Source organism: Miscanthus floridulus, chromosome 10 (assembly GCF_019320115.1).
Source record: "Miscanthus floridulus cultivar M001 chromosome 10, ASM1932011v1, whole genome shotgun sequence".
Taxonomy (NCBI): Eukaryota; Viridiplantae; Streptophyta; class Magnoliopsida; order Poales; family Poaceae; genus Miscanthus; species Miscanthus floridulus.
Window position 1 is genome coordinate 28,985,905 of NC_089589.1, and position 20,836 is coordinate 29,006,740.

At 43.2% G+C, this 20,836-nt stretch overlaps 2 protein-coding genes and 1 pseudogene across 7 annotated transcripts; 2 read left to right on the top strand and 1 right to left on the bottom strand.

The window, feature by feature from the left end:
• The first annotated feature begins 1,668 nt into the window (after positions 1–1,668).
• LOC136488308 (uncharacterized) lies at positions 1,669–4,204 on the top strand (annotated as a pseudogene).
• Positions 4,205–5,917: 1,713 nt separating this feature from the next.
• LOC136489913 (uncharacterized) lies at positions 5,918–8,785 on the top strand. Of its 5 annotated transcripts, none has more exons than XM_066486422.1 (6): positions 5,918–6,279; positions 6,374–6,519; positions 6,615–6,699; positions 7,643–7,689; positions 7,783–7,880; positions 8,500–8,785. In XM_066486422.1, exons 1-6 carry the CDS (start codon positions 6,186–6,188, stop codon positions 8,558–8,560), a joined length of 531 nt encoding a protein of 176 aa, XP_066342519.1. In that variant the 5' UTR covers positions 5,918–6,185; the 3' UTR covers positions 8,561–8,785. The 5 variants fall into 5 exon arrangements, with proteins under 5 accessions (XP_066342519.1, XP_066342522.1, XP_066342523.1 ...); XM_066486425.1 differs by having other exon boundaries at positions 7,823–7,880; XM_066486426.1 differs by having other exon boundaries at positions 6,374–6,423.
• Positions 8,786–18,655: 9,870 nt separating this feature from the next.
• Positions 18,656–20,467, bottom strand: LOC136486079 (uncharacterized). 2 transcript variants are annotated; one of them, XM_066482853.1, is made up of 2 exons: positions 19,536–20,467; positions 18,656–18,749 (listed from the first exon to the last, which is right to left on the bottom strand). In XM_066482853.1, the coding sequence occupies exon 1, from the start codon at positions 20,396–20,398 to the stop codon at positions 19,622–19,624; it is 777 nt and encodes a 258-aa protein (XP_066338950.1). In that variant the 5' UTR covers positions 20,399–20,467; the 3' UTR covers positions 18,656–18,749; positions 19,536–19,621. The 2 variants fall into 2 exon arrangements, with proteins under 2 accessions (XP_066338950.1, XP_066338948.1); XM_066482851.1 differs by lacking the exon at positions 18,656–18,749 and adding an exon at positions 19,017–19,099.
• Positions 20,468–20,836: the final 369 nt, after the last annotated feature.

The window sequence follows — 20,836 nt, forward strand, 5'->3', positions numbered from 1 at the left end:
CGGCGCGGTTCCAGGCGGCGGAGCATGCGGCGCGGGTGCGGCGGCTCGAAGCAGCGTCGGCATCAGGGCGGGCAGAGCAGGTGCGGCATCGGGGCGACGTGGGCGCGGAGCGGGCCGGGGCGCAGGGGCGGGCAGAGCGGCATCAGGGTGGGCGGATCCAGTGCCTGGACGCGGCTCCCGGCGGCGCCTGGCAGCGGGTCTCCACGGCGCCCGTCTCCGGCTCCCGACGGGTGAGCGACCGCGCCCGCCTTGAATTGAATCCTTCCTTATTTGTGCTCCCCTTGCTTCCGACGGAATCTCGATTCGTATCCTCACAAGTACAAGCTTTTGCCCTGTTATCCCACCTAAGCTCTGGTGCCAAACTGACCACCAGGGTACATAAGATTGATGTTATTGCTGCCAACAAAATTCTGAGCCATTCCAATAAATAAACCCCAGTTAATCTGTAATGCAAGGAAAGGTAAACAACAGACGCACCTTAGCTTCCTTAACAAAATTCCTCTTGAATGAGCAAAACAGAATCTTCCTCTAACCTAGTTTAAGGCCATCAACCATTGAAGGTATTAATCGCTGCAGGTCCGCCATTGAGAAGAGTATCAGCTCTTTGTTGATGAAATCACTATACTTGACTTTTTCTCTTGTTGGTCAATATAAGTTCCAGGCTGAAAATCAGTTTGCAGATTTAGTGTTGATCCAGCATAAACAAACCATGCCGAACTGGGGAAAGATGCAAGAGCTAACCTGAAAATTTGTAAGCCACTGTTTCCTATCAGCAATCCCTTTCTTGCTGAATGCTAACTCAATAGATTGCCATCTTGGTCATCTTCCCAGACAAAATCCTTTTGTGATCAGTAATAGCTTTAAAGTACTCCCGACCTTCTTGGGATGTGCTTGTTCCCAACCCCTGTACCAAGAATTGACAAGAGCAAGCAAAGGATAATCACAAAAGCAAACACAAGCAACAAATCAGTGAAACAAAAACCAAAGGAACTAGAAGGGACAACCAGACCTTGTAGTATTTTATAGTCCATGAACTTGCACTTGCTCCTAAATTTGTTCTCCATTCTTCATACTCTGGCATTGTGTAAAATGATTTTGTAGTTTTACCTCTGGTTGCCTGGACAAGTGAGTTCAACGGCGGATTGGCAGTTCTGTGATCCTCAATGTAGTGTTGTCAACAACCTCAATTATTCTAGGTGATGGTATACGTGGAACTAGCTACCTTTGTATGTTCCAATTGTTGTTGTCAACTTAAACTTCTTCACTAGTCCTTCTTCCTTAGCTATATTCATATTTCCCTCACTTAATTGGAGCTCAATGTAATTGTCTTCATTATCACCTTGCGTTGTGAACTCCTGTAAAATAGTCTTAGATATTGACTGTGTTCATTTTGGTGCGAGATAGCCGCGTGGCTCAGTTCTGCTACGTGGATGGCGCCGACGACAGCTTAACGCACGGGATCTATCAAATCGACCAACATGGAAGAGCAAAGGTGGTTTCAGCAAACCCTAGCCATTATCTACTGTTGGTTTTTTTGCCAGAGTGAGTGCATTGTTGATTGTTTGAGTTGGATAAACTAACCGCATACTACTTCTATGGTTTGTAGGCCAAATCATAGCGGCATATGAGTTGTAGTTAGAATTCGATCTTTTTTCAGCTTGCTAGACAATGGTCCAAAGTCATGGCAGCAGGGTAAAACTTTGCCAACTAAAGTTGTTGATGACATACAAAGCTTTGGGCTGCTGCAGTTGGTTGATTTCGTAGCTGAGCATTGCATATGGGGGGTCTAAGCAATACATAACCTTATGGCGTGATTTGGAAAATGATTTATTTGAGATGAAAACTGATGAACATCTTTTAGAGTGGTTTGTACTAAATGTAGACAAGGGGGTAGCTTGCATCAATGCCTAGATAAATGATTTTGAAGGGCCACTGCAGTTTTCACCAACCAAACGTAGGTGTCATCCTAATGTGAGGAGTAGAATACACCTAATTGAGGGGAGCACAAATGAGGGAGCCACCAGAAATGAGGGAGCAACAAATGATGATGATGATGATGATGATGAGGGGGTAGGAGATGATGATAAGGGGTAGGAGATGAGGAGGAGGTTGGAGATGACGATAAGGGCATATTCTCTAACAACAGCTATGACACTGATTTAGGAGCATCTTCTGACTCTGATGATGATTGCTTTGATCTAGAGTTTGATCCTAATGGTGAAATACTTGATGATGTAGATGAGTATGATGCTCCCATGTTTTCATACGATCCTGATGATCCATGCATTGATGTAGATGTGGTGTTTCTAGATGTTGATCAGTGCAAGTCTGCAGTTACACATAACGCTATCTTGCATGACCATGCTTTTAAGGTTGTCAAAAAAGATCAAGAAAGATTCAGAGCCATATGCAAGAGAGCTGATGAGGGTTGTAAGTGGACTTTTTTTGCGTCTACAAGCAAGAAGTATGTTGGATGCAAGGTAATTTGGTCCTCTTTCCATAATGTTCTGTATTGACTTAAGATGCAATTTGCTAACAAAATGTTGGATTGTCATTATTATGGTGTAGGTGAAGACAAGTGGACCAAAGCACACTTGTGGTTCTTTCAACAAGTGTGGTCAGTCCATGGCCTCAAATAGATGGGTTTGTGATAGAGTTGTGGACTTACTGCGGGATGACCCTGAAATGGGTCCAAAGAGATTGCAAGATGAGTTAAAGAAGAAGTACTCAGTGGACGTTCCATATGATAGAGTCTATAGAGGAAAGATGAGAGCACTTGATATCATATATGGGAAGTGGGAAGATTCTTATGACTTGATTCCTACTTATCAAGCTGAGCTTCTGAGGTCAATGCCTGGCAGTGTGGTTGAAATGGAGACTGAGGAGCACAATGGCCATGTATGTTTCATGAGATTCTTTGTTGCTCTAAAGCCATGCATTGATGGGTTTTTACAAGGATGCAGACCATACATTGCCATGGATGCAACTCACTTGACAGGCAGGTCAAGAGGTCAGTTAGCAGCAGCTGTTGCAGTAGATGGTCACAATCGATTATTCCCAGTGGCATATGGGGTGATTGAGACCGAGTCTAAGGAAAGTTGGACTTGGTTCGTCCAAAACTTGTAAAAAGCAATTGGTACTCCTCCAGGTGTGTACCTATGACTGCTATTTGCCTGTTTTCCTTCAAGTTTAAATTGTTGTTACCTAACATATGTCAATTATGTCACACAGGTTTGGTCATCAGTACAGATGCAGGCAAGGGAATTGAAGTTGCTGTTGAAGGTGTCTATCCAGGAATTGAGCTTAGAGAGTGTATGAGGCATTTGTGGAAGAACATGAAGAAAAGTTACAGTGGCACTCTTTATGGGAAGAATATGTGGGCAGCTACCAAGAGCTTCACAACTGCCAAGTTCAACTTCTTCACGAGGAATATAGAAGAGAAGGATCCCAATGCACTTGAATGGTTGAATGAGAACCATCCATACATATGGAGTAGAAGCAAATTCTCAGAAGATTGCAAGGTAGATTACATCAATAATAACCTTTCTGAGAGTTTCAATAGTTGGGTGTCAAAAACAAAGGAACATCATATTGTGAAAATGCATGACAAGATAAGACAAATGATCATTGAGAAATTTGTCTTGAGATCAAAGAATGCTAGAAAGATGTCTGGAAAAATAATCCCAGATATCATCAAAGATCTGAATGCTAAATTGAAGGCCATTAAGGACCATGATGTCTTAATTTGTGGGCCTGGAAAAGCAGAAGTGACAGTCAACAGATTTAGGCATGCAGTTGGCAAGTGACTAGAAAGCCTTGTAGCCATGCTCTAGCTTTCATTACAAAGCTTAGTAGAGAGGTTCAAATGGATGACTTTGTCCATGAATACTTCTCTATTGAAAGGTTGAGAAAGGCATATGCAGGTACTTTCAGTCCAATGACATCCAAAGATCTTTGGCCGCGTGTTGACTTAGGCTACAAAATCCATAAGCCTAAATTGAGAAGGAAACCTGGGAGACCTAAAAAGTCTAGGTTCAAGGCATATGATGAGGTCAGCAGTAGCAAGAAAAGAAGATTGTGTTCTAAGTGCCATGAACCAGGGCATTTAGCCAAGACTTGCCAAGGAGGTCTCACTGCTAGTCAAAAGAGAAGGCTCAATTCTTCACAATATGGATCACAAGAGGACAACGATGACCCAATGTAAGTCATGGTTCTATTGGTGCTCACTTCTACTCGTGGCATAATATGATAATATTGAAATCATGTTTCCTCTCTTTTTAGTGCAAGTGCTACTGGGAGGGGAAGGAGAAGAGGAAGAGGAAGGGGAAGGGGAAGGGGAAGGGGAAGGGGAAGAGGAAGAAAATCAGGAGAGGGAAGCAGTGAGCCAATGTAAGTCATGGTTCTATTGGTGCTCACTTCTACTCGTGGCATAATCTGATAATATTGAAATCATGTTTCCTCTCTTTTTAGTGCAAGTGCTACTAGGAGGGGAAGGGAAAGGGGAAGGGGAAGAGGAAGAGAATCAGGAGAGGGCAGCAATGAGCCAATGTAAGTCATGGTGCAGTTGCTACTATTGTGTAAGTAGAAGATTGTAGAAAGTATCTAAATTAACATGACATCAAATGATTTGGACTCCTCTTTGATTCTATAAACTCTGTTGGTGCAATATCCTATAGATCTGTACTCCAAATAGCGTATAGTTGAGATAGCAGTGTAGGCACTAGTGTTTAGTAGGTCCTGCTAGCATTGAAGAGCAATCCTTTGTAAGCTTTGGCAATTTGAAATGTGCCCTTCGATCTATAAAGTCTGGTGGTCGCTGGTATACAACTGAAGCAGCATGGATCAAGATGCGGGCAGTCAGACCCCAGATTAAGTACTTCTGGATTCCTTTCTCATAAGTGAAGTAATGAACTGTGAATGCCTGGCCCATCTTCTCTCGCTCCTTGGATGTCCTGTTCTCATCCTGTGCCATTCATAGCCAATTGGACATGGGATAAATGGATCTAAGGTTCAAATGAAAATGACACAAACCTTTTGGTATTTGCAATTGTTAGTTCTGCCTGCCAACCTATCATAGTTTGCTATTCTCTACAGTAATGTAATTACACACTATCATGATCCATGCACTTATTTGTTGATGTAATCATTACTAACCAACTGTTCAATGCTTTTCAGAGGGAGGGGAGAAGGAGGGCAAACAGGAGGAAGGCTAGCTAGTTTGTTAGGTCTCTAGGTGGTCCTTGAATGAGATGGATGCAGCTTTTGTGCACATGTTTACATGGTGCATACTTGTTTCTTTTGTGGATATGTTGACATGGTGCAGTTGCTTTTGTGGACATATGACATGGTGTAGAACTATAGATTTTGTGGACATGTTTTTTTTCACAACTTTTGTGGACATGTTGACATGCTGTATGGTAGACTTTGAAATGTTGTGGTTCTCCATGATTTTTCTTATGTGCTTTATATGTGCTTCATATTGTTGTCATGTTGCTAGCAAAATATAGCAAATGTGCTGCCAAAATTTTGAATATTTATCAATATTAAATCTGAGTTCAAATAATTGCAATAAGGCATACAATAAAAAAGTCTAATTCCAAATCAGGGTAAAATCATAATTAGGCATAACAAACAGGGGCAAAATCGCATGGGCATTTATGTCCTTTTGTACAAAGTTTAACACCGTTAGGGGTGGATGACGGAGCAGGGGCAAACTGGTGCTTCGTGAATGGCACAGTAGGGGTAAATTCACAAAGTCAAAAAAATAGAGGCAAAATCACAATTTCGATACAAAACAAGGGTACAAACGCAAGAGCCGCTAGTTTTTTCAACCAATCAACCATTGCTACATAATAATTGAGCTCGCGCGTGCTTGGCTGGCCCAGTTCCCGCCTGATATTTTGGCGGCCCGCCGGTCATAACCAAATTCTTCCAAACCCAACGCTTATCCCCTCCCTCACTCGGCACTCCCCACCCCGCGCGACTCGCCGCCGCCTTCTGCTGAACCCTAGCGACGCCGCCCTCCTGCTGCTGCTCCACGACATCCCTACCCCCGTCGCCGTCGTCATCGCCGAGGAGGCGAGGCGCGGGCCGGGCCTCGTCCTCCTCTCCTTCCCCTGGCATCCCCGCCCTCGCCATCGTCGTCAACGCTCGCCCAGCCGTCATCAACAGAGCTCGCACCTGCCATGTCGTCAGCGCCCGAGGAGACGAGCACCCGCCCTACGCCAGGTGCCCAATTCCTCGTCGTGTCCTTCACCTGCAACGAGCGCCCACCACCAGGTATGCTCGCCCCCTCTCTTCCCTTGCTGTTGCAACGTGGACGGGACCCTAACTCAAGCTATTTGCCTATTTGCATCTGGATCTGATCTATTAGCATCTGGATGTGATCTATTACTTAGTACGCCGATGACGAGCACCCACCAAGTATGCAGGCCCCTTATCTTCCCTTGCTGTTGGGATGAGCACCCGTACCCTAACTTAAGCTATTTTGTTGCATCCAGATCTGATCTAATTACAAGTGTATACATGCCTACCAACTTTGATTTTTTGCAAAAAAAAAAACTTTTCTTTTAGACCCAGGTGGATTGGCTTACTGAAATTTCTTTCATTTTCAGGTTTCACTTGTCATAAATTATGATCTCACAGATAATTGTGAGCTACATCCATTGCATTGGTCGCTCTGGTTGTTCTGGGCGCAAGGTGAAGTTTCTAATTTCTGCTACTAATTATTGCTTCTGTTTATTCTAGTGGACAGATTTGTTGTTGCTTATTTCCTTAACTGACAGAAATGAATACATAGTTCATGCAGAGCTTCAATGTGTCATCCAGATTTATTGTAGGAAGTATAGCAGTTGCCTTTAAATTTACTCAGTGTGGACTGTGGCTTAGTTTGATCTTCAGTGTGGGCTGTGGTTTAGTTTGATCTTCAGTTACTCCACATTCAGTTACTGTGGCTTAAGATTTTTTTTTCCTGTTTGTTTTGCTTCCTGTGGATAGTTCAAGGGAATCTATAGCTTAGTTGAAAACAAGTGTAGCTCATGAGAAATATGGAAAGTTGACTTATAAGATAGGTGCCCCCCCTCCAAACTGATCACCCTATTTTGCAATGTTTATTCTTGTTAAAGTTAATATGCATGTGTTGTTTTTCTTGCTTGCTTGCCTGCCTGTCAGTACGACTGAATTGAATTGAACTGAATTTCAGGGACATCTAGGAATCTAGGACTGTTATTCTTATTAAGCTGTTCTTTGACATGACAAATTTATTTGAATTTTGCAAAGTCATGTTGCTGTGTTAGATGTAAACAAATAGGACACTGATAACGCTGTTCACTTTTACTGTCTCATTTACTAATCCTATTAGGTGCAAGACAGATCCTTGCTTTTCTCCTTTTGTCTGTCTACATGTAAATGTAATGGGTAAAAAGAACCTTGCTTTCTTGCATTGTATTCAGCGTATTCAACATTGCTTATTTCTTGCAGGAATTTTAAGATTGCAGGGTTATGGATGGCAAAAAAAAGTTTTCGCATTTGTTATCTTATAGCTAGGGGGACTTGACAATGTCACTGAAATAATTAGACTATCAGCATAGAAAGTGGCAGTTTATGGATGGCAAAAAACTAATTGTAATTATATTTGATGCAGGGTTAGCTGGTGTTTCTCTCCATGTTGATAGAAGGGCAACAAACCAGGTCTTATGTTGCTCCATTTTAGCCATATGTGGCAATTATGCCAGAAGCCAATTTATCAAAATAAAGCTCAAACTGCTTACATTAATTTTGCAGAGAAGAATACACATAACTCTTGAACTCCTTTGGACTGCAGATCGTGCAATACAGCAGTTTGGGAGGACCCATTGTTCTAATCAACTTCTGCTATGCAGGTCAGTTCCCTACCCCCACTTATTGTGCGCATGCTATCAGACACATTTTTTCCGGTCATCATGTGCATAACGGTTTTAGTTTGGCAATTTCATTTTTTTTGCAGCCAACAAACATAAAGCTGGACCAGTTGTTAGTTAGACAAATAAGTGCTCATGACTCCACATAAAAGAAATCAAGCCCAGTCCCTGTACAGCTAATTTTTATTTTACCATTGCCATGTTTTCATTGCCCACCGTTATTAAGAGTCGGTACATGTAGTTGATATAATATTAGTTGTCGATCATTGGTTGAAGATCATCTTACTTTCCAATTCCAGGCGTATTTCATTTGTCAGTGTCACTAGCTTTAGTGGACTGAAGGTCTCTTAGTGTGGATGCCTCTCACTGCACCATAGATGACGTCATAGCTGAAATACCATGTGTCATAGCTGAAATTGTAATGGGTTGAAACCAGAGTATTGCTGTTTGTGCTGCCTGTTAAACCATTGCTGAAATTATAGAGAGTATTACCTGCTGGCTGTTTTGTGCTCGGTGCTGGTGTTGGTGCTGCCTGTATACTATGAACCTTTTATGAAGTTTTAGGTTGTGTTTTTTGATGAATTTCAACTTTTATTTACAGGTGGTGGGAGGAAATAGCTGGAAGTAGACTGCAGCCAATGATTGGATCACAGTGCTCATGACGACGTGTTTTGGACATCCTAGCTATAGATGAAAACTTTTGTTTGGACTTACTAGAGGTGGATCATTTTGTAAACAGTGGAAGCAAACTATGAGACATGGGTTGTGGAACCGAATATCTCTAGTCTAGCATTTTGGCCAAACTTATTTCATCTTAGCTTTTGTTTGCCATGAATTGTGTGTAAAATGGCATGACGGCTTTAATATAACTTGTGAGCTTTGGTCCAGTTTATATGTGTTTCATGACTGTATTGTTTGAATGTATGACATGGTTAGTGTTGATTGTATGGTTAACATATAAACAAGAAATGATATTATATGTTATTTTTTTTGTATGGACATCGTTAGGTTGTTGGTCGCTAAAAATATATATCATCGGACAGTGTGTCGTTATAAGTTGTTAAAGGCATTAGTAAGTCCATCGTTATATCTTTTACATAATGTTAGACGGTCGGTCGTTAAAAGTCAGTCGGACGTTAAAAGTGTATAACGACGTCAGTATCAATGGCTAAAAGTTTATAACGACGTCAGTATCAATGGCAGGTATAAGTGTCGCTATAGATTTATAACGACCGACCGTATGTCGTTAAAACGGCTTATAACGACCCACAGGGCGACGCTAAATATGGGCTGTGGTGTAGTGTCATCTGTGCAATTAGTTTTATAATTAGCTTATTTTTAATCCTTCTAATTAGCATCCGAACATCTGATATGACAAAGACTAAACTTTAGTCCTGGTTGTAGTAGGATTTGGAGGTAGCACAATTTGACGTCAAGCTAGTACCATAAACATGTTACTAAAGGCACAAGATACACTTACCACTACCAGTCATGTTCATTCAAATGATTCTAGACGATAAGTTGTTCCTGTTTTTGTTGGTGTTTCTACGTTTTTTTAACTTTTTCTCTAAAATTTATCCTTAGTGTACTGTGTTTGCTACCTTCTTAAAGGAATATATACGCGCTTGTGCACAGTCACGAAAAAGGAAAACTGAAAGGTTGTCACATGGAACCATGTAATATAATAACAAACTGAATTTCCCATGTTTTATTCACAACAATTCAAAAAAGCTCAAGCCCATAATATTAGGATACAAACTTAATATAATTTGATATCAAGTTGTTCTGAGAAGAAACCCGTTACTATTAGTGACGAGACAAATTTACAATAAAAATAATACAATAATTTTAATAGCTCGAGACAAGAGTGTAGTCATCTTACTGGAGTCCATAATGTGTAAACTGCACCGAGCCATCGGATGTGCAGTTTATCGGATATATAATCAAATTATAACACTTTCGGACACTAGCAGAGAACAAACCTTTGATCATCGATTAAAATGGGCTCTAGTCCCGAAATTTTTTGCCCCCGGGACTAGAAATACCTTTAGTCCCGGTTGAAGGCTCCAACCGGGACTAAAGGTCCCTGCCCAACGGCTACTGCGCCAGACAGAGGTGGCAGGGACCTTTAGTCCCGGTTGGAGCCACCAACCGGGACTAAAGGTATACTTTTACTCCTGGTTGGTGGATCCAACCGGGAGTAAAAGTCTACTCCCGGGCCGCGGCTGCGCCCGGGGTTGGAAAGTTACCTTTAGTCCCGGTTGGATCCACCAACCGGAACTAAATGTTCTCCCTTTATATATCGGCCGTCTCCTTCCTCCTCGAGCCCGAGCTCAGCACATTTTGAAGCTCACTGCACTAGTGTTCTTGCTTCCTCCCTCCCTCCATTGTTCCTCCATCCATTCTTCGATTCCTCCGTCGATTTCTTCGATTTCTCCGTCGATTCTTCAATTGTAAAGGTTACCAATCTCACTCTCATTTTTCACCATTTTCTTATGTCATTTTGTTCACTATATATATTTATGGTTCTTTATTGTGGTTTTTTTCATTTGTAAGCAATTTGAGCTCAAAATCACTTCAATCTTGCATATTTACATGAAAGAAGGTTAAAGTATATATAAATATAAACTTAGAAAATAGTTAGAAAATTATAGCAAATCCGTACTAGTTGAACTTGTGGACCGTGTTCAGCTCGGCGAGCATGTTCTCTGCCGAGCGGTAACGGACGTCAAGGAGGAGCTTTGATTCTACGAGGGAGAGCGACAACGGTCGTGGAAGACCGTGTTTCCTTCCTCGTAGAATCGGAGCTCTTCCTTGACCAAGTACGGTGCCGTCCGGTGGAGAAATGCTCGCCGAGATGATCACGTAAGCAAGGTCAACTAGTACGGATGGTTATTTATTCACATGTCCCGATATCGTCGCAGTAGTCTGTCAATCACCGTACCTAAACGTAGTATATATAAATATAAACTTAGAAAATAGTTAGAAAATTATAGAAAATCCGTATTAGTTGAACTTGCGGACCGTGTTCATCTCGGCGATCATGTTCTCTGCCGAGCGGTAACGGATATCAAGGAGGAGCTTTGATTCTACGAGGGAGAGCGACAACGGTCGTGGAAGACCGTGTTCCCTTCCTCGTAGAATCAGAGCTCTTCCTTAACCAAGTACGGTGCCGTCCGGTGGAGAAATGCTCGCCGAGATGATCACGTAAGCAAGGTCAACTAGTACGGATGGTTATTTATTAAAACATGTTTTTGAGCTATAATGTATTAAAAATGAGTATAGAGATCTAGATAATTTTATAGTTTCTTAATTTTATTTGTTTATAAAAGGAGAAATTTATAGTGTATTAAAAAATGAGTATAGAGAGTAGATGGCAACTGCTTCTGGGTCCTCGGCCTCTTATGGGTTTCCAAAGCGACTTAGGCCGGGCCTCCCTCTCATTTCATGCGGCAAGTGTCGTGATGAGACAAAGATTGTGATGGAGTACCGAGTGAAGAAGGAGGGTCCCAACAAGGATCGTATCTTCTACAAGTGTCGATCAACATTCGTATTATCGTTATCGTTAACGCTAAACAATCACACCAAGGCGAACCGTGCTGTTGATGCCACCGACGTGGTTCGCCCTAGTCACCGACGCAATTCGCCCTCGGCCGTTTATGTATAGCCCTAATTCGCCCTAGTACTGACGCAGTTCGCCCTAGTGTGGCCAATTGCGTTCGTGACCGAGGGGCAAGATTTAATAATACATATTGTTCGTAGATTTTATGCATGTAAGCAAAGATTTAACGTACTATATATTGGTTTTGTTTTTTGAAGCTAGATGGCCGACCCGAGAAACATGGATGAGGAGGAGTTGATGATGAATTTGATCAACACTAGCACTCAAGTTGCCGGCGATGATGGTGCTAACAATAACATGCAAGAGGATGCAGATGACGGGAGTCAGTACTTAGCTCTTGAACAAAATGAGCAACAACATATTGGCCAAGTATATATTTTTTATTATTAGCTATATATATTATCATATGTCTTATGTGTGCTCATGACATTAAAAATAATGTTTATGTTTTGTAGCCCTCTGGATCGACATCAACAACTACAACAAAGAGTAAAAATGTTCGAGGTCCCAAAAAGCCATTGGAGGGCCGCTTCATCATCTCGGAGTTCAATGTGGATACAGGAGAACCAGGGGGGCAAATAAAATGAAATTTGTGCACCACTGTGGATACCTTGTACGGGACCGGCTCCCGATTAGTACCCGTGAATGGAAGAAGAAGACCAATGCTCCTCATATCAGTTTTGTCTCCGATCGTGACAAGGCGTTAATTTGGAAAGATGTCTTGGTACATTTCACACTCCAAACAGATGGTTATGATGATATAATAGATGGTGATGAATTGAAGGAGCGAGTTAGGGATTGGGCAATGAAGAAGATGGCCACCCAGTTTTAGACTTGGAAGAAACACCTATACACGACGTATATCAAGAAGAACATAGCACCAGATTTTACTGTCCCAGGCCCGATCTCAAAGCAGAGGCCCTATTGGGATGAGTTTGTACAGTACAAGACTTCGAAAGAGGATGTGAGTCGGGTGATAAAGAACCAACATAATGCCCAACAGAAGACATACCACCATAACTTGGGATCAGGTGGCTACCCGACTGCCATTAAGAAGTGGAACAAAATGAAAGCAGACCTTCTTGCCAAGGGTATCAGACCAGAATCACTCGAGTGGGGAGAACGTGCAAAGAATTGGTTTTTCGCTCATGGGGGAACACTAGACCAGGAGACAGGGAAGTGCGTTTATGGCGCAAGACTGCAAGAAGCAGCAGAAAGATTGTTTTATGCTCAGAGAGCTACTGCTAGTGGTGCGTTCAGGCCCAACAGAGAGAAGGATGAGCTGACATACGCCATCGGGACTATTGAACACGGTGGCCGAACTAGAGGCAAAGGAAGTGTCTCGTGGGAGCATGGATTCTCTCAGGACAGACCTTCCTACAGAAGTCGCCAGAGAAAGAAGGAAGAAGAGGCACAGCGGCTCCAGAGGTTGGAGGCAGCGGTGCGTGAAGCACAGGAGCGGGAAAAAACCTTGAAGCAAGAATGCAGGAGGAAATCAGAAGGCAAGTGCAAATAGCAGTGAGTGCAAGCAAGCAGGCATCAGAGCCAGGAATCAACATTAGCCAATCTGTTCAGTTGAAAAGCAGCTGCGCTTCCATGAAGATACCAAATCAAGGGGACACAGGACTGCGCTTCCCTGTGGATGACGTCACTGAACCTTGTACAACGTGTGAGCTACACATTCCGAAGGAGAATTCCACAATCAAGGTGGCTATCGGTCTTGTTAATCCTATCGACCGAACCAAGACACCAAGGATTCATGGGAATATAATCCAAGAAGGATATGCTACCATCTCGGTAGATAAAGCTGAAAAAGGTTTTAGTGATTTGCCTCTTGACATTCCTAGAGGTGATGGCGAGAAGACTCTAGGAGAAACGGAGAAGACATTCATTCTATGGCGCAAGCGCTACATCATCATTCCAGGGATGTCGGCTCCACCTCCTCCTGAACTACCTCACCATAGGTACGTGCGGATGAAAACACTACATCATTAATTTGTATTGGCTTAAATAATTAACAATCTGCTCATAATAATATGTCATTCCTTTTTTTGTAGCAGATCCTCCCCCAACCTAAATCTAATTGTTCAATCGCCAGATTATCATAGTGCTCTGTACGATGACATTGTGTTGGAAGGCGAGGCTGCATCCACACCATCTCCAAGGAGGTCTCCAACGCCGCAGCCGCCACCTCCAAGGAGGTCTCCAACGCCGCTACCAACACCTCCAAGGAGGTCTCCAATGCCTCCCCCGCCCCCGCCTACCAAGAAGCCTAGCAAGAGGCCAGCCCCTCAAACGAAGAACCAGTCCCCGCCTGCAAAGAAAGCCACCGTGAAACCAAGGGCTATTTCCAAAATAATATCTGAAGAGAAGAAAGAAGGAACTGATGCATATAAAAAAGACATGTCTAGATTCTATGACAAACTTAAAATGAATCAAGAAGCAAGGAGAAACCTGGAGAAACCGTACTTCTTCATAGCTCCAGATATTCTAAGAAAAAAGGTGACTTCTTACCAGCAACAACAGCGGGAATCTCGTAAGCCGTCCAAATCAACGTTATCGGACTATGACCGCACTCTCACCAAGTCAATTGAGGTGGCACAGAAAAAGAAGCGGGCAGGGAAAGGAGTTGCCCAACTCGGACAACAAGCGCACCAATCAATCCCCCCGCTAGTTGTTGGTAATGAATATGGTTCGAATTTAGGATTAATGCATCAGGCAAACATACCTCCGGATGTCGATTTGGATCACCTTGGTGAATTTATTGATGAGACTGGTTTCGACCTTTACCAGATGTTTGGTGATGGAAACATTAAGAGTGCGGTGGAGGTTGATATTTGGAAGAAAAAATTTGTACTAGGCTAGAGTCTATACAACCCTCAAGCCTTATCTGATCTGGGGACGCAAATGTACCTGCTAAACAAGTGGTACATGTAGGCGTCTACCAGTGGAGACTTCTGCGTTGGTGTCAGAATTAGAGACAAACATTGGTTTCGTGGCGATGATGTTATGTATATTGACTTTGCAGAATTTTATCAACTATGCCACCTGACCTCTCTGGACAAAGTTATCATTAGCTGCTATTGCCTGTAAGTAATAATTCTTTCGATCTATTATTAAACTCATCATATGTGTGTATATGCATATAAATTATCCTAACAAGTACTATATATATGTAGATTTACAATGACAGAGCTTGGAAAGGAAGGCTGCAATGAAATTGGTTTTGTTGATCCCCATATAGTATTCAAAGACCCAATTACTCCAAAGACTAATTGAAAGAATGAGTCAGAGAGTAACCTCATGAACTTCTTAGTGAACCAACGTCACAAGAAGGATATACTCTTTCCCTATAACTTCAAGTGAGTGTTAATCATGTCGATCATCCTTAATGGCTCATATGTTGATTCTAGTTAATTAATGAGTGTTATGCGTTATATCCTATAAACACATGCAGCAATCACTAGATATTGATGGACATCGATCTGGTGAAAAGTCACTTGATAATCTATGACTCGATGAGAAAACCACAACAAGACTACCAAGATATGATAGATATTATTCAGAGGTAATTTTGGGATCTCTAGCAACTATATATACACACAAACATGATGATTAACTATATCTGATGATGTGGCAAATTTTTTATTGGGCAGTGTTTGAAAAACCTTTATTGAGAAGCAACACATGGAAAAATGCAAAGCGCCACTGAATGTAATCCCTTTGAAAGTAAGTCCCCTGAATCGCATCATCTTTATTAATTAAACATATAGTTTTCACCGGATCACCAGATTGGATGACAAATCTTTTTCTCGTAAAGTGGTGTCTGAGGCAGGAACAGGGGAACAACTACTGTGGTTACTATGTTTGCAAGTTTATCAAGGTGGTCTCCCAAAGAACTCCTACAAAGAGACTCAAAGTACGTTAAAAATACACTATATATTCATTTAATTATTATTATTGATTGTGTTACTATGTCTTTATATATATATATATATATATATATGTACATATATTAATTTATTTTCCTTTAATTCAAACCTGTAGACTCGATGGTTAGAGAAAAAGGTCATACGGCAAGACCAAATCAAAGCAATTCAAGAGTCTATAGCCGGATTTTTTAATGAGCAGGTCATCGATTCCAAGGGCGAGTTCTACTTCGACCCAACACTGCCATTGAAGCCAAGCTAGAGGATGAGAGAAACTTGTTATGTCACAACAACTGTAATGCAATCTTTTGTAATATATGCACATGAAATAATATAATGTAAAATACACATATGCATGCATGCATGTAAATATATATATGATGCATGCATATATATATATATATATATATATATATATATTTCTATGCTTGAATTGTATGATTTAATACGTTCATTGTGCTTGAACCAAAACATACTATACGTGCGTATAAATGTATAATTAGCAGTGTACAATACGAGTTCGAAAACCTATTTTGAAAAGAAAACAAAAAAATAAAAAGAAAAGAAAAAAGAAAAAAACTTTAGTCCCGGTTCGTATTACCAACCGGGACTAAAGGTGCCGGTCATCGTGGCATGTCAGGAGGCACCTTTAGTCTCGGTTCTTGACCCGGGACTAAAGGACCCCCCTTTAGTCCCGGATGCTTGCTCCCGGGTGAGGAACCGGGACTAGAGGGGGTTCCTCACCGGGAGTAAAGCTCTGTTCTCTACCAGTGGGAGTTTGAGTCCATCCAAATTATCACAATTAGTAAATATAGGATTGGGAGTTTACCACAATCTCACATTGAGCCAGAGGAAATCTACGCACAGTAGACATCCATAAGCAGGAACCAATTTACTTTGAAATGTTTTCAATAATTTGAGTGGCCGGAACCAATTTACTTTGAAATGTTTTCCATAATTTGAGTGGCTGTATATATAGAATTGTTACTAATATGTATCTTCCTCGTATATGATTTATTTACTCTAATCTTATACTCACTTCGTTCCAAATTGTAAATCATTTTATCTATTCTAGATAGTACATAGTTTTTTTTTCCACGCACCTACGTTATGTCTAGATATATTATAAAAGCTATGTATCTAGAAAAGTCAGAATAACTTATAGTTTAGAATGGATGGAGTATTTAATCAAGTGTGCAAAAAGAGAACTATGCTTACAAAAAACGATACCGGTATTCACCTCAGCCTACTAACAGCATAGCCAACATCCATAAGTAGGAACATATAGAAATCATTCTCAGTCAATTGAGCGGACACAAATCAGATACAAGCGAACAGGAAATTTACCATTCACAAAATTGTGAAGATGACGGGAATGTTACGGCGCCCTTCTTTTACCATTGAGGGCTTGTTTGCACTACTACATGATTGATTTTGCGTAGCGTTGCACTTTAATTAACGGAGGCGGTCACAAAATCCAACCGTCTCTTAAAATACCAGGCGATTAACGAAGGCGGGCGTTTTTATTTACGGAAGCGGTCATTTTTGCCCGCCTCATAAAATTGATTTACAGAGACAGTAAAAAAAATAACCGCCTCCGTAAATTGATTTACGAAGACAAGCGTCTTGACACAACCGTCTCTAAAAATAGTCTATTTTCGGAGGCGGTCGTCTTTAAACGTTCGTCTCCATAAATCTATTTTGGAGGTAGGCACACTATAAGGCCCGCCTCCAAAAATACAGGCCCAGCCCAGCCCGATTTTTCTCTCGGACTACATATACTCAGACTTAGGTTTCATTCTTTAATTTCACTCTCAGCTCTTCCCTCTCCCTCCGACGGCGCACATGTCTCTCTCCCTCACTGTTGACGAAATATGGTCGGCAGTCTACCGAGGGGTATGCCCATGATAGTAGATGAATCGGTGGAGGTGCGCGTAATAGGAGATGGATGGTGACACAAGCGCAGAGACAAGCGATTTAGACAGGTTCATACCGTCTGATCGACGTAATACCCTACGTCATGTGTCTTCGATGGATTGTATTGAATATGAGATGCATTCAAGGGGGGTCCCTACCCGCCTTATATAGTCCGAAGGGTAGGGTTACAGGTTAGTTGAAGTCTAGATCTATTCGGCTATATGGTAAGTATTTACAAGGACTACGATATCTATCATATCTGAACATATCTTCCTTCATCGCCAAGATGTCTTCTGATTGCCTTTGCGGTGCACGTCGACCAGAGCCGAGCACCGTAGGCCTTGATCTTATGGGCTAGACCTCCCCTAGCGATGCGGCCTATGTCCATTGCCGTGGGTACCTAGGGTTATACCCCCCACACTCACTGGCCCTCCTCTCTCTCCCTCCGATGCCAAATCTCTCTCTCCCTCTCTCGGCGGTGCGCTGGGCACAGGGCGGCGGTAGCGGCACGCCTCCCCTCCCTCCGGCGTGCGGCCCCCTCCTCCCCCTCCTCCGACACAGCGCGCGACCCGCGGCCCCTCGTCCTCCCGGCGGTGCGGGGCGGCCCCGTTCGTGGCGGCGCGCGTCTTCTCCCTCCCTCTGACGTGCAGGGACCGGATCTGGGCGGCGGTGTGGCCCCCGACCCCCTCCTCCCTCTCCTCTGGTGCGGCAAGCAGCCCCCTCGTCCTCCCGGCGGCGTGCCTCTCCTTCTTCCCTCCAGCGCGCGGGGCCTAGATCTCTGCGGCTCCATGGCCCCTAGCCTCCTCCTCCCTCCGGTGCGGCGAGCGGCCGCCCGCCCCCTCGTCCTCCCGGTGCCCTTGCGGGGCCCAGCTCCCTCCTCGCGACGCTGGGGCGGCGGATCGACGACGGCGACGCGAGGCCACCCAGATCTAGACCTATGCGGCCCAGATCCAGCCCCATGCGGGGTTTTTCTTTTTTTGTTTATTTTAATCGATTTACAGAGGCGGGCAAAGCAACCGCCTCCATTTATCCGCATTTACCGTGACCTTTGATTGGAGGCAGTTGCAATGCCCGCCTCCGAAAATAAAAAACGACCACCTCCATTAAGGTTTATGTAGTAGTGTTGGCTGCAATTGTATCCACCTCAATGCACATGTGTTGAGGTGGATTGAAGTGTAAGTTAGTTCATTTTTCATATCCCAACCCACCTCCAGCACATGTGGATCGAGATGGATAAGAGTACATCCAAACAAGCCTTGAGTGATGGAAACATGGAGTTGACCGCCAAACTTGAGTGGATCCATGCCTCATTAGTTGGTTTGAGTGCCTCGGTGGCTCAATCTACTCGAGGATGGAAGGGGATCGAGATGCCTAGACAGGGACCTGCAAAGGCAGAGATTCAGGGTAAACAATATATAGGTTCTCAGTGCAGGTTTCATTCGGTTTCCTAGACGTGGAAACGGTTTAGACTAGTTTCATCCTGATGAAATTTCTATCTCCTCATTCTTTATTAAATGGTGTCATGTCATCACATTGGTAGAGTTGTCACCTCATTTAATACAATAAAACTGTCATACCATTAAAACTGGCCTAAGAGAAATCAACTAAAATTACTAGCATCATTCAAGGCCTGGCAACTATTGTAAGTCCCTTCTCACATCAGAATCCACTGCTTATGTAGCGATGGTCTTGGCAACTTCACTTTGCTTTGCAGCTGCCCTAGCTTTAGCCTCCTGTTGTACATAGCAAGGAGCTGACATACAACACATATATGTTTGTGGTTTATGACAGAAAGGGCAAACAAATATAAATGGACACAAAGATGCAAAAAAGATGTATCTAGGTTCGTATCATACTAAATTGACTAGGTATTACAGTGACCAGACAACGAGCAGCTACAAACAACCAACAGATTCACAACTGGCATTACAAAAAAAAAAAAGCTTTTGAATTAACAGGATCAATTAATAGAAACATCGGTGGATGTGCAGCTAGCTGCAAAAGGCAAAATCTGTACTCAGGTCCTATCAGATGCTAGTGGCTTGTGTGGTGTTGTGATTTTGACAAACACGGTGCATATATGCATGGTACCAATAAGCTTGTGGCCATAACTGTAAGAGAAATTAAAACTAACAGTCCAATTAATTAAAAAAGAATGTCAGCACATACTTTGATTTGATTTGATTTGATAGCATCAGTGTGTCCTCAAGCTTAGTAGTGGAACATCCAGTCCAGACGAGAATACCAGGTGACTATCATTTGATTATCATGGCGCCAACGTCCCCCAGAACCATGTAAGACGAGAGGAGGAGGATTTCAACCAGTATCAGATGCCCGCCCAGCAATGTGAGTAGTGCCTCTACGATGAACACGCCTCTCAGCAGCAATACACCCAGAAACATGGAGCACAGCAGGAGCGCGAAAGCCATTGGAGCAAACGCCTGCAAGACAAGGTACTCCGTAGGATAGTCGGAGGGCCCAAGCCATGCGAGCGGTGACCATAACCGTGACCAGATCGAAATAACACCAAGCAAGGATCTGTGTGTGGAAGGCATTGTTTGCCTGCTTCTCGGAGAGTTTCTTGGGCTGAGTTTCTCGGAGAGTTTCTTGGGCTGAGTTTCTTGGAGAGTTTCCAGGCCGTTGTGCTGGCAGTGCATGGCGAGAGCGTATCCCAGCATGCCGGCGGCGAGGTGGGAGTTGAGATGGGCCATAAAAACCCCGATGTCGCGGTCCAGCACGGTGTCGACGAAGAGGGCTGCCATGAATCCGGAGAAGATGGCGAGGAACATGGTGACCGCGCTCACGGTTACATCGAGCAGGCGGGAGGAGATGAAGGAGGAGGAGCACAGCAGGAGCGAGAGCCGCCACACGAGGAGCGCCGGCTGGCCGGTGGAGCACCACGCCATCGGCACCGTGGCCATCACCAGCACGGACAGGAAGATGAGCGCGTTCTTGGCTAGGCGGATCTTCTCCTCCGTCTCCTCCTTCCACCTCTGCTCCTCCACCTCCTTGTCCTGCTGGAGACGATCCATGTTTGGGGAGCCTCGCGGCAGCGGCAGGAGGACTAGGGTTTTGGTGGACGTGTGATTGGGGATGGGAGGCTGCGGTCTGCTGCGGCACAGGACTGCCGGTGGTTTCCATTTTCTCAATTCCCTGATTTATAGCGTTAATAATAAACGTTCCCGTGAGTGGATCATGGAACGTGTATTATGTTTGTCTAGAGTGGATTTTTTTACGATAATAAACGTGCTTGCTATTCCTGTTGATACCGTACTATTGTTCTTTTTTTTGGAGTACATACATAGTTTATCCGATATATAATCAAATTATAACACTTTCCGAGTTTGTGTCCATCGAAATTATCACAATTAATAAATAGGACTGAGAGTTTATCACAATCTCACATTGAGCCAGAGGAAATCTACGTACTACAGCACAGGATACATCCATAAGCAGGAACCAATTACTAG